Consider the following 14,527-nt stretch of genomic DNA (forward strand, 5'->3'; position numbering starts at 1 on the left):
GCCCTGTTCCCGCCTAGCCTCGCCCGCCCATGTGCTCTAATAAAGATGGTTGAGTGGTCAGCTGTGTCTTCCTCCCAGACCAACTCTGCAACTAGCACATCTGACAACAGTATGAAAGACACCCTGAGGTCCAACCATTCTCAATGTAAGAAGCAAAGCTTTGTTCTTCATACTTATGTAGCTTTCACAATGATCTCAGCTCCGCTACATGTGAGAGAGGAACGGCGAGAGAGAGGGGGAGAGAGTCAGAGTGAAAGACAGAAAGGAAACTTAAGGCATGGCAATGTTCTCATCTCCTTATGCTCTAGGCACAGTTGACCCTGAAACGATAGCCGCTCAATAGAATCAACGTCATTTGCTTGCCCAGACTTTGCTGTTTACAGAGTGGAACAGAAAAACACTCCTTCGGTGGTGTGGTGCCTTGTTTCTCTTAACCTCTGAACCCTGAACTCCAACCCGTCTCCCCAAAGTGTGAAGAATTGACAAATGGAGTCCCTGTGAGATCCTTGACTTCCGAGGTCTGTATTCAGATAAACAATATGCCAGTTGACTTGGTTGCAGAACTTACTGTCAGTCAGTCAGCTAACAGGCACTCAGTCAGACAGTTGTATGTGTTGTATAATTTCTGTACTGAAAACAAGTCAAAGGAAGGCATAGGGAGATATGGAACAGGGGATTCAAAATGGCGGTGCTCTAACAAAGTTGGCTGTTGACTGAAAGCTTAGCAAATTATATATTTTATCTGAAGCTTAGCACTGAAACCTGCATCTGATTCAAGTGTGGGGAGACTTATTTTCGTAGCTCAAGGTTCTTACCACTATTCAACAGTACTCACTATCTGTATTCGAATACCCATACTAACATACTGTATACTACATACTTAATGACTATATACTACTAGTTCATTTTAGTATACTGTAAACGAACGGTATCCTTTCAGTTGAGCATACTAGCACTTCAGCTGTCTACTGGAAGGTGATGCTGTTGCTATGCAACCTCTCACTAGCTTGTTAGCATAAAAAATTACTAGCTTGACATCTTCCGATCTTCCAATCTGGAGTGCCAGAGTGCGCTCAAAAATTCAGAGCATTGTCAGATTATCTGTTCATAAATTCAGAGCCTTTAGCTCTCGGAATGTTCAGAGCGCAAACTGGACGCTCTGGCCGTGGAGTAGGGTTGATCAAAGCGTTCTCGTCTCACAACGGTAGTCAACCACCCAAGCTAATTTCCAGACACGAATGAGAGAACACCTCACTCTGGCCATTTTACTCGCCCTAGCAGAGCTGGTTAGGCTGTTTTTAATAATCATTGGATAGTTAGTTAGATAGCATATAGTTAATATACTGGTAAGTTCAACAATGTATTAGTAGCCAACTAACGTTAGGTAGCTAGCTAACATACAGGTACATAGTGCTGTAATGAGATGCTATGGGGTTCGCAAGGATAGCGTAGCTAACAAATTATCAGCTAACATACCGTGTAACGTAACTTATTTGAAGTCATTACTTTATTACATTGCTCAACATTTTCATAACATTATTCTTAATTAGTTAAAGCAATGAATTTTTATCCGTTCTCGTCGAACTTTGGCTGCATAGTTTCACTGTACTAAAACTTGACATTTGTATTTACTGTAGTATTTACAGTTAACTATAATATAAATACTGTAATAAAAGAAAACTGATATATACTATAGTAATTAATGTAGTGTTTTTGCGGATTGTATTATACTGTAGAATTTACTGTAGTGTTTTTGAGGACATTAGTGTAAGATTTACCATATTTTTTAGTTTTATTATCTTTGACATAGAAGTGGAGGCTTTCTCCTTCAGGAAACCTACTGAAGAAATACTAAAAGTGCACATTTTCCAGGACCTGTAGGTAGGTATAACTGGGTTCTGAAAGGAGAGTTCAGAGCTTCTGGTATATGCAAAGGGTATATGCAAATTAAATACTGTAGTACTTACTGAAGTGTTTTTGCAGATTATGGCATTTTTGCGGACATTACTGTAGTATTTACTACTGCTTATTTTTGGGGGATAAAACTGTTGTATTTACTATAGTATTCTACAGTATAATATAACATTCTATAGTAAGTATTACACATGATCAAGGGATACTGCAGTGTGTAGTATAGTATTATACAGCATACTACAGTTTACTATTTGTAAGTCGCTCTGGATAAGAGCGTCTGCTAAATGACTTAAATGTAAATGTAAATGTACTATAGAATTCTATAGTAACTATTGTAATATTCTATAGTAAACTGTAGTATTTTTTCATGTGGGTAACTAGGGGGAAATGGATGATTTTGTTAACCATTCCTTACGCTCGCAGTTCCATAAAAACTTTGAAAATGTATTGATGCTGTGAGGCAGTAAATGTACCTTTGATGGCTGAGCTTTGAGGCATTTATGTTCTTCCGTGCACCAAACTGCCCTCTTTGATTTGGAGATCAAGCTGAACTCATTGGGATCCTGTCCAGTGCAGGACTCCAGCTGCTTAGAGATGCCTTTGTATTCAAATCATGGTTTCTAAGCCCAGCTGTCTTTTTTTCATTTTGATTTTTTGGCATTACTGTGCTTACTTAAACACATGCACTGGAACATTTGCATAATGTATTATATAGGGAACAGGGTGCCGTTTCTGACGCAGCCTGGGTCTGTGCCCAATATTCAGGCCCTGCAGTGGCATGGTGCTCATTCCTTAACACAGGCCAAATCAAGTCCATTATTAAACACTCCCCAAGTCCCCATTACTGTTTGCCATGCTTCATTTGCTCTGGGCACAATGGCAGCTCTTAGTGATTAACACAGTATGATGAAATCTGTGAGTCAAGTATTGCATCCTAAATGGCAGCCTATTCCTTTTATAGTGCACTACTTTTGACCAGGACCCATAGGGAATAGGGTGCCATTTGGGACGCAACTTGTGAGTCAAAAGGGGTTAACTCATCCCACCCACCGACAACAGTCCACTTGTTGATGTAATCACCCCATAAGGGGAAGCTGATTGGAAAAGCCATGGCAGTGAAAACAGCAAATGGGCTCTCATGATATCACCCCATCTATGGTTTAGATCATAATGGGTGCAATGTGATGTTTGGTATCAGAACTCCCTGGACCAGCCAGCTTAACGACGCATGGACCACAACACACACGCCCGCACACAACTGCAGTTTTATCAGACATTTTTTCTGTTTTGTCCTATGTGAGTGATTCTGGGACTGCGTGATTCCAGGACCTCCCCAGTCTACCCCACTCTCTGATCACACACACACACACACACACACACACACACACACACACACACACACACACACACACACACACACACACACACACACACACACACACACACACACACACACACACACACACACACACACACACACACACACACACACACACACACACACACACAGCCCTCTGTGCCTGACGGAGTGAGTGAAAAAGCATTTGACTAATGCAGCGATGAGGAGGCCTCTAGCTCTGGATACACTCCCAAAGCTAGCGAGAAGACCACTCCTCTCCCTCCATCCCCCCTCCTCCTCTCTACCGGGAAGGGGAGGCCACAGAGAAGGGCTAAATGAAAACAACTGGAGCTGCGTGCTGAATGGATGTGGATGACTCGTCTTTTTCCACTCCTTCTGCACAGTATTGCTTGGTAGAACTGTGGTAGAACTGGAATGGGGCCTCAGCCCTTGCAGCAGGCCCCCCAAACCCAAGCTATGCTCCAATGAGCACACTTACACCCCCCCCCCCCACACACACACACACACACCACACACAAATAAACTCCAGATGCAGGGAGGCACGGGGGTGGAGGGAGGATGCGATGCGCTTTGCATTGTGACTTGGAACAGTTTTCTCTGCCTCTCTTCCTGCAGAACTGAAGTTGGTTTTCTCTGGGATGTCCTTCCTGCCACCCAGTTCTCTTATTTACTCTGTCTTCCTGTTCTTCTTCAATGACCCTCAACACAGCTCTGTCTCCTCTGGCCAACTGGCTCAGCTCTCTGCATGTGTCTTCGTCGGGCAGGCTGCACATACAGTGTGTCTCAGTTAACACTTTCTCCACAGACATTCATATATATATATATATATTTTTTAATGTAACCTATATTTAACTATGCAAGTCAGTTAAGAACAAATTATTATTTACAAAGACGGCCATATAATGTTAGAATGAGACGTTCAGTATGTCTTGCGAGACTACACTAAGATTATATGATGATACAGTGTTGTAGTACTCGAGTCCAGGATTCGGACTTGACTCGGACTCAAGTCACGATTATCATGACTCATGACTCGACCAGTGGTGACTCAGACTTTGACTAAAATTTGATTTGATTTGTTGTCAGAAAATCTCTCTATCTTCATAATTCAACATATTAGCTACAACAGAAAATGTTAGATGGCTGTATTACCTATTTAGCGTTACAAATGTGCAACACTAATATCATTAAAAAAAAAAAAAAATTAAATGGTTGGACCGCAGCTTTTAGCACTACCAAGAGACTCGTGGCTTGAGTATAAAGTAATCGAACACTAGGGACATGGGACTCGACTCGGACTCCAGGTTTAGTGACTTGACTACATCACTGCTCTGATGTATTGGGAGTAAGGGAAGAAGGGAAAGAGGGAATGAGTACTTTCAAGTACTTCTTACTCCAGCATATTTATGCCATCCTCCCCATATATTCTGGATAAGCTGGTTCATCATAGAGGTTACATTGCATATGAGGTCTGTACAGTACGTTAGCTTTCTTAGTCCATTCACCTGGTCCCTCCTTCTCCACTGTGTCATGTCCTTCCACCACCACCACCAGGGTCTTGGTAGAAGTCTTGGCGTTCATCATCATGGCTAGGATGATCTCTCCGTTGACAGACGTACACGCCTCGTCCGGTTGGATACACTGCATGGAGTGAAACACAATAGGAATTCATTTCATATGTAAACATGTAAACATTTTCCCATTAAAATGTACAGTTTCTTGTATGATTTACTTATCAGCCATGAGACTGTTACATGTATTCATATGATCAAAAGCAGTTTATAAGACCAATCGATACATCAAATCTCTACACCTTTGCCCAAGACGAATCATCCCTTTTGATCTTTGACCACACACATAATTTATGGGAAATCATACCTAGTGAAAACTTGTGTTCCTTCCCTTGATCCCTATACTGTGAGTCAGTTTGGAGCCCCAGTCTGACTCTGAATCCGTTTTAATGTAGAATACCATCAGAGACCCAGATAGAGGGTGGCTGGGGAGCACTGAGCAGAAAGAACTGCTTGGAAAAGGTTATGAAAGTGCAATGACATAGCAGAGATAGAAAGAGTGGGAGGGAGCGAGAGAGAGGCTACATTACAGCGAGGCAAAGGAAGGAAAAGTGAAGTGACACTTGAGCTAGTGGCTTGTTTTGGTTCTACAGATGGTTACTTAGGAAACCTTAAGTAGATGTATGCTTCCTGCTTCTGGTTCAGAATGGATTGAGACTGGCAGATTGTGCAGCAGGCCTAGCTTGGTGCCAAGTCTCCGCAGACTGGAGCCCAGACCTAACCTACGCTAGATGCTGCTCAAATGACTATAAAATGTATGAATCATTGCACAGACCACAGATTCAGGTCATGCCAGTTGAGTCTATGTTACTTGAAGTTGGGCCCTGAAAGAGGCAGATGGTTTAGCAGTGGCACAGCCGGCTCTGGACAACACCTGGGTTCCAGGGTTCAATCCCTGGGCCGACCTCCACAACTCTTCATACTCCCCCCTTTCTATTCAAAACATACAGTAAATATATCCCAATGAATGATATTACTGATATCAAATCAAAATTCTATGCTTCTCTCTTCTACTTTGTTTCAGAGGTCGTAGCGTACAGGATGAACAGACACGAAAGAAAGACAACGTACCATAGCCCGTCCCTGGTTGTTGTGGGGTCTCTTGGAGCAGAGAGACATTTCACAGTGCAGAAACAGCAACGATTCGTTGAAGGATGAGTTGAAGGTGAAGCTGAACCTCTTCCTGTCGGTCTGGGAGTGGGGAATAGGGAGGTCTCTCTGAGGGTAGTACTTGACCGTGTTGTCCGTAGGGCAGATGTTCTCGATCAGGGTGTAGTAAGACGGGATGTTCGGGTTGGAGTTGGCCGAGATGAAACAGGTCTGGATCATGAACCCTAGCTCTGGGTCGACTTTGAAGGCGCCAATCTGAAGCAAGGGAGAAAAGATAAGGGAAAAAAGTAGTGTCATTTTTTATTGAAAAAATAAACTCAAGTCATACAAATGTTTTACCATTTATAACGTGTCAGCAATGTGTGGAGGCTCAGGCTATATGATTGATATAGCCTCTAAAAGGTATCCAATGATTTTATTGTTGAAACCTCTCATCGACGTTGTCAAATTGACAAACTATCCGTTTCGGCCTGCAAAGTTGTGTGAAGAGCACCATCTTGGCATACGTACACTCTCTGTCAGTCCAGGACCTGACAATTTGTTTTAACACAGAGAACAAGCAAAAGGAACACTATCAGAGTGTTATCAGGTCCAAGAATCACAAATCCTGAAGCGGATTTGAGTCCCTTCAAAACATTTGAAGAGGATCTCTCCGACGGCAGACCACAAGGCATTTCCATGAGATATTATCCCTCTGCTGCTTTTTTGTCCTTTTTTTCCACTGAAAACCTAAATGTGTTTTTCTGTTTTGTGTCGGTGCCATCACCATGACAAGGTTGTCAAAAAGCTTGCCCAGTCAAAAGCACAGACACAGACATGCATGCACAGGCACACACACATACGCCGCTTTCAAAATGACAGCTTTCATGCTCGACAGGGACTTAAACACAACAGCAGTTTCCTACACACCTTAGTTTGGGCCATAGTCTCAGGGACCAGGACAGGGCATGGCAGGTCTCATCCCAGTGTGAGAGGTGTGGATGTGGGAGAGAGTGGGCTCAGTATGAATCTCTAGCTTTTCTTACACAACCTCCCTGTAGGACCTCTCTAGTAATAATTGTTCAGTACTATTTGCAAGGTACATTCTGGACTTGCCAGACAGAATAAATAGAAGTACCATATGTGCCAGGACACTGAGGGGAGGACAGAGACCATGGCTGCGGGGAAGCTAACAGCAGAAAGAGGAGATGTTCCCTTTATATTCTCCCGATTCAGACCAAATATCAACGGACCCCGTGGAGGCTAAAACATTCAAAGATGAAAGTAGACCCGACAGTCCAGACACAGCATACACACAGAACAGTCCTCACTGTTGTTTTGACAGGCCTCATATCTGAGAGACAGAAACACGAACACACACACCTTGTGAAATCGCTCCGACAATTCAGGTTCTAACATCTGGATACTAGCCTACTAACTATCTTCATCTGAGCGAATCACACAAACAGCCAACAAATACAACAGACACACTGTATTACTTCAATATATTCCAAACGGTTACAGCCAGCCTGGTACAGTGCATTTGTAGTAGTTCGCTGCTCCATTTACCTCTACGAAGACCTGCTTATTTTTGGAAACGGTGTGGAAGGCCTGGGTTGAAGGATAGCGGAAGAGTTGGGTGTTGTACAGCTCCATGTTGAACATCACGTCGGTTCTGACTGGTTCCTTAGCTGCTGGGGCGAAGTGGGAAAACGATCCTGATGATCCTGATCCTCCGAGGGTGTTCTGGTTCTTTCTGTAGGTGCAGTTGAACTGGGGGAGGGGGACAGAGAAGGAGAGACAGCCATTCAAAACAGTTGAACTGGGGGAGGGGGACAGAGAAGGAGAGACAGCCAATCAAAACAGTTGAACTGGATGGAGAAGGAGAGACAAGCCAATCAAAAAAATATATAATTCGTCAGGAATTAAACAAATAGCCCAAGGCAAATAAGTCAAAGTTGAAGTTGAAGCCAAAATTGAGGCTAGTAAACTGCCGATCTGATGTTCAGAGGACAGGATTTTCGGAGGATTTTTTTGCAAAAAAAAGTCGCACAACAAAAAAATAACAAAAGAGTAAATTGGGTCGGCGCACGACGGCAGCCATATAGTACGGCGCCATCTATAAGATGGGAGTCAATTTATTTGTGATTAGTGGTCTGGTCTTGACTCCCAGCTCTCTCAAACCCAGGCAGGCCCTGTCAAGCAAAGCTGCACTCTTAATTCCTTTTTCATTTAGCCTCAATTTAACCAGAATAAAGTCCCTTGAGGTTAAAAACCAACCTCTTTTTCGAGGGAGACCTAATAATCATAATGGAGAGAGTCATATAGCTAAATGTCTTACCAGAGTGGATGACCTGTGTTCTGGTCCTGAGAGAGAGTGAGTCATATAGAATCGAAACATATTATAGATGTCTTACCAGAATAGAGGATCTGTGATCAGGATCCGTGGTGTGCCCCAGGAAAGCAGCCCTCTCCAGCCTCTCCAGCTCATCTGCCTCCCCAGGGAAGGTCACGTCTCCGGACTCTAGATCCTCGTCATCTGGGGGACCACCACTCCCATCCTTAGGCTCAGCAGGACTTATCAAGATCTGGATGTCAACCACAGCGGAGTTGAACACATCAGTTCAGATACAGCATGCGTCCCAAATGGCACCCTAGCTATTCCCTTTATAGAACACTACCTTTGTCAGGCCTCTGGTATAATGCAGTGCACTATATAGGGAATAGGGAGCCATATGAGACACACCCCAGGACACTTTCCCAGTGATCGGCGCCAAACTATTTTCTAATAATTGTCTGTGTGTGAATGGTGTTGCTTCATTCAAGGGCCCAGGACACCAGTGACAGGGCTCTGATCTGAATCTAGCTGCCAAAACATTCTGCAACAGATGAGCTGGAATTAAAAACGTGGGAACGTCCAGAGATTTCAACAGTCCAGAGCTCTCTCAGGCAGACCCTGTGAAGCATATTTCTCATTTTGTCCATTTAAAGAAACAAGGGAAGCCTGCTCTGTACTTCAGACGTTTACAGGGTCAAAGGTGAGTTAGGGGTGGAGGACACGGGCTAAATTAGGTGAATTATTATCATTGCCATTTCATTTATTCTGGCTGGTGTGTAGATAAGTAATTAAAACACCTTATCGAAGAATGGGACAAACAAGGACCATACAAGGATATGGGGCTTTGATATATTGAGAAACAGATAAATGAAGATTAATTTGTTTTGTCCATAGGGGTCTGAGAACTTTGGGTGTGTGCCTGTTATTTCTAATCTGTATTTGGACCCAAATGTGTTTTGTAACTTGTACTAAATTTGCTACGAAAATGATTTAATAGATCCGCAGAGAAGTGATTTATCGTTGCTTGTTAGTGAAAGCACATGTTGCATTCCATGTTAATGATAAACTCTTCTCAGAAAGGGTTTGACGGTAATACTGAACCTCATTACATTTTCATAGTGTTGTCTTAAATTTTTCCCTGGGTGCTTCTCCCATGCTTTCAATAGAGATAACTGAGTAACAGGCTAGTGTTGGGGGATACAGCACTCATAGGGCTGGTTTCCCGGACCCAGATTTATCCTAATTCTGGACTAAAAACTATTTTAAATGGAGATATTCCATTGAACTTTCGTTTTCAGTCCAGGAGTAGGCTTATTTGGGTCCAGGTTGCTTAAATGTTCAGGCTTCACAAGACTTGGGAGTATGGTAATGCAAGACTAGCGTCTGGAAAACTGGCCCTCGATTCGTTTTTGTAGATGCTGTAGCCATTGTGTGTGGTACTCACTGAGTTGATGTAGAGGACCATAGAGCTGGGGTGCATGGGGTACTTGGTTGTCTGACAGCCCTCCAATGGCGTCTCTAGGGTGTAGTGGGTGGAGTTAACCGTTGCTTTGCATTCTGGGTCTTGAAGAGTCAGGTTGGCATTACCATAACCACTGGCCTGAGGAAAGAGACAAACGTAAGTAATATAAAGTAAATTAATAAAGCCTTAAAAAACTTTTTTATTTATTTTTTAATGTCAATCAATAATCTAGAATATTTGCAATAAAATAAAATCATGATCAACAAATCATCTCAATACTGTCAGAAGAGGTTCCTGAGACACAATGTGGCACTATACTTCATTGGCATTAGACGTCACTATGCCACTATACAGCACAGACTACTTCTCGGTGTGATATTAAGTTCCCGGAAGACATAAAAACCACAGGATGGTCCAACTCTAACCATAACTATCCCTAATTGCAGTGTGTGTCTTTTAATACACTGTGATGTGGTCTGTTGTGTTCCGCCTGCTTCACTGTAGAGCACACATGCACACACACAATAGCACAACACAGTAGCGCACACACACACACACACACACACACACACACACACACACACACACACACACACACACACACACACACACACACACACACACACACACACACACACACACACACACACACACACACACACACACACACACACACACACACACACACACACGTTGAAAATACACACAATTCATTCAACTCCATACCAGTCACTATTACGTAAAGAGGAAGACACAGAGATAAACCAAGTCTGTCTTCTATTACAGACACAATTAGTCTTATTGATAAACCAGTTGGCTGTCTACTACAGTACACTATCCATCCACTCACCTCCAGACTCTCTCTGTCGATGCTGACCACCATCCTGTTCTCCTCACACTGAACACTGAGCCCCACACTGAGGGTCCCCTGCTGCTCCTCAGGCTCCCCACCCTGCTCCCCTCCCAGCCAGGAACGGTCCTCCAGGGACAGGTAGGGCAGGCCATGCTCCTTGGGTGGGGGGAAGGGGAAGGGCAGGCCACCGGAGCGCGAGGCAGCACCCCCCGGACCACCAGACAGGAGGGGGTTGGTGTCCCACGGGATAGACAGGTCTGGAAGGAACATGGACTCCAGGGGATCTAATACATCTGGAAGTCACAGAACACACACATTTTAGTCACAGAGACAAACGCACAAATTTGTGAGTACACTCACAGACTGGAAAGGGACGGACGGACGGACGGACGGACGGACGGACGGACGGACGGACGGACGGACGGACGGACAGACAGACAGACAGACAGACAGACAGACAGACGCCTCTGTTAAAGTGTCATCTGGTGGTTTTAGAGCCATGGAAATTACACGGAGCAGAAACTGGCCCAAGATCTGGCGATATTGTCTTCATAAGAACAATTAAACTGTGATGGTCTGTGGTAGACATTCATTATTTAACAGTTAAATACATTATAACAATGTATGCTCATGAAAAATGCCTATAAATCAAAGCATAACTCATTTATTTACATCGTAGATATCTTTATTGAATTGCCTAAACCTAGGTCTGTTTGTCATACATGATCTACCGTATTAGTTTAATTTACAGTCAACTTTAGTCAGACACACACACAAACGCACATAAAGGTGCGTACACTCAGACACCTACACCATGCATGCACACACTCAGAGGGACAGAGAAAGAAGGAGGGAGAGAGCGAGAGAAAGAGAAAGAAAGAAAGTAGGGAGAGCAAGACAGAGTGAGAGTGAGAGAGAGCAAGAGCGAGAGAGCAAGAGCGAGCGAGCGACAGAGAGAGAAATAGCAAGAAAGAGACAGAGAGAGAGAGGCCTCTGTTAAAGTGCAATCTGGTGGTTTTAGAGCCATGGAAATTGCACAGAGCAGAAACTGGCCCAAGTTTTGTTGATATTGTCTTTTTAAGAACAGTTCAACTGTGATGGTCTGTGGTAGACATTCATTATTTAACAGTTAAATACATTTCTAACAATGTATGCTCATGAAAAATGTGTATAAATCAAAGCATAGCTAATGTATTTACATTGTAGATATCTTTATTTCATTGACTAAACCTAGGTCTGTTTGTGGTGCAAAAAAAGTATTTAGTCAGCCACCAATTGTGCAAGTTCTCCCACTTAAAAAGATGAGAGAGGCCTGTAATTTTCATCATAGGTACACTTCAACTATGACTGACAAAATGAGAAAATTTTTGTTTTTGTTTCTGGTGTCCTTTGACAGCTCTTTGGTCTTGGCCATAGTGGAGTTAGGAGTGTGACTGTTTGAGGTTGTGGACAGGTGTCTTTTATACTGATAACAAGTTAAAACAGGTGCCATTAATACAGGTAACGAGTGGGGGACAGAGGAACCTATTAAAGAAGAAGTTACAGGTCTGTGAGAGCCAGAAATCTTGCTTGTTTGTAGGTGACCAAATACTTATTTTCCATCATAATTTGCAAATAAATTCATTAAAAATCCTACAATGATTTTTTTCTCTCTCATTTTGTCTGTCATAGTTGAAGTGTACCTATGATGAAAATTACCGGCCTCTCATCTTTTTAAGTGGGAGAACTTGCACAATTGGTGACTGACTAAATACTTTTTTGCCCCACTGTACATGATCTACCGTATTAGTTTAATTACAGTCAAGTACTGGAACACAATTCTGAGTCTAATGTAAATGGCCTGGCGTGTCTTACCTGGCTCCCTGAGCCTCAGGTTGAAGGTGTTAGCCACAGGGGTGTGGGTGTAGGAGGTGACCGGTCCATAGCTATGCTCCTCTGCCCACTTGATCAGGGCCTGAGAGCCAGATGGGAGGTGGTGCTTGGGGGTCTTAGACACCTCCATCAGCCTCTCTGTGTTGGGGCTCAGACTGATGGTATCTGACGTCTATTGGGGGAAAAAATAGGAATTAACAGGCTTAGTAGCCTATACTGTATGGAAATATTGGTAGAGGAAATATTGGTAGAGGAAATATTGGTAGAGGCAAAACTACCAGCAATTGATTTTATTCAAGGAGTTTTTAATCAGTTATCAACAAAGAAAAAACTGCTATGAATTCTTCTTCTGAGAAACAGAACACCACAACCATATCTTACACGACAGCACACTCTTTGTCATGATAATTTTTTTCATGAACATTTTAGTCATTTAGCGTTAAGTGCCTTGCTCAAGGGCACATCGGCAGATTTTTCACCTAGTCGGCTCGGGGATTCGAACATGTGACCTTTTGGTTACTGGCCCAATGCTATTAACTGGTAATCTACCTGCTGTCATCAGTCTTTTTTAATGTGTATTTTTCATTTTACTTTTACCCCTTTTTCTCCCCAATTTCGTGGTATCCAATTGGTAGTTACAGTCTTGTCCTATCGCTGCAACTCCCCTACGGACTCGGGAGAGGCGAAGGTCGAGAGTCATCGGTCCTCCGTAACACGACCCTGCCAAGCCGTACTGCTTCTTGACAGAGTGCTCGGTAAACCTGGAAGCCAGCCGCACAAACGTGTGGGAGGAAACACTGTCCAACTGACGACCGAAGTCTGCTTGCATGTGATACGCCACAAGGAGTCGCTAGAGCAAGATGAGACAAGGACGGCCGGCCAAACCCTCCCCTAACCCGGACAACGCCGCCTCATGTCCGCCGCCTCATGGGTCTCTCGGTCACAGCCGGCTGTGACACAGCATGGGATCGAACCAGAGTCTGTAGTGACGCCTCAGCACAGCAATGCAGTGCCTTAGACCGCTGCATCACTCGGGAGGCCCTTGCCGTCATCAGTCTTATACAAACCAAAGTGGGTGCTTTCTTCTTTTCTAGTTAGCAGCATTTACCAGTAATCTCTAGGTCTATGTTGGTTTCATTTCCTTTGTCTGACTGTATGAAATGGTAAAACTTCCCTATAGAGCTTCAAAAGCCAGCGTGACCACAACCCACAATGAAAGTGTGAGAATATTAATTTTACTCTCATATCTTGAAAGAATCAAAGTCAAAAGAGACATTTTAGGTCTTGGCATGGAAAGGCCCTGACCAATGTAGCAGTGGTGAAGGGTCACGCACACACACACACACGCACGTGCACACGCACGCGCACACACCAAAAGCCTGATCAATGGTGGGACTAAGTATAATGTGTCAGATTTCTACCAGAATTCCTCATTAGTTCCCCAGTGTTCCATGCTGTATAATGTGAGGAGGGCTAATCCTTTCCCAAAGACATTTCCCACAGATCCACTCTGTCCAAAGTGGCATCCTATTCCCTATTTAGTGACCTACTTTTCCCCAAGGCTCATAGGGCTCTGATGAGAAGTAGTGCAGTATATAAGTTGTAGGGCATCATTTGGGATGCAGCTCCCCTCTGTCCTCTGGAGCAGGAGCAGAGCTGTGGCCAATCCTCTGACAGTAGCTAGCAATACTTTGATTTTACGAGGCTATCATATCACATACATAGCTGACATTCTCTGTTTTGAGATATTCACTCTGACACAGTGGCTGGTTCCCAAAGACAGATATTTATACTGGGACACACATGCAAAAGGAGGCTTGCAGGCAAGCACACTCACGATCACATGCACACACACTCACACACACAGCATTAAGTAAGCATTTTGTCAATGAAACCCTTGCTATGATACTGGGCAGTTTCAGTTTACTTTGGTCCTAGATTGATTAATGGGTTCTAAACTCAGAAATCAAAACCAGAAGTGAAAAACAAATCTGACCCATCATAACTGAACTCCTCCCAATGATTTATGCTGTTCTGAGTTCAGTACTGTACTCTATGTCTGGCCCTG

The 14,527-nt window shown here is 43.6% G+C and overlaps 1 protein-coding gene across 1 annotated transcript in view; it reads right to left on the reverse strand.

The window, feature by feature from the left end:
- LOC124037893 (transforming growth factor beta receptor type 3-like) overlaps nt 1–14,527 on the reverse strand; it is a 134,437-nt gene that overhangs the window by 21,271 nt on the left and 98,639 nt on the right. The window contains exons 8-14 of the mRNA XM_046353105.1: nt 12,442–12,631; nt 10,585–10,880; nt 9,717–9,872; nt 8,352–8,522; nt 7,504–7,707; nt 5,917–6,210; nt 4,780–4,915 (exon numbers count right to left, since the gene is read on the reverse strand). Coding sequence (XP_046209061.1) covers nt 4,780–4,915; nt 5,917–6,210; nt 7,504–7,707; nt 8,352–8,522; nt 9,717–9,872; nt 10,585–10,880; nt 12,442–12,631 — 1,447 coding nt within the window. The remainder of the gene's footprint in view (nt 1–4,779; nt 4,916–5,916; nt 6,211–7,503; nt 7,708–8,351; nt 8,523–9,716; nt 9,873–10,584; nt 10,881–12,441; nt 12,632–14,527) is intronic.

This window comes from Oncorhynchus gorbuscha, linkage group LG06 (genome assembly GCF_021184085.1).
Source record: "Oncorhynchus gorbuscha isolate QuinsamMale2020 ecotype Even-year linkage group LG06, OgorEven_v1.0, whole genome shotgun sequence".
Taxonomy (NCBI): Eukaryota; Metazoa; Chordata; class Actinopteri; order Salmoniformes; family Salmonidae; genus Oncorhynchus; species Oncorhynchus gorbuscha.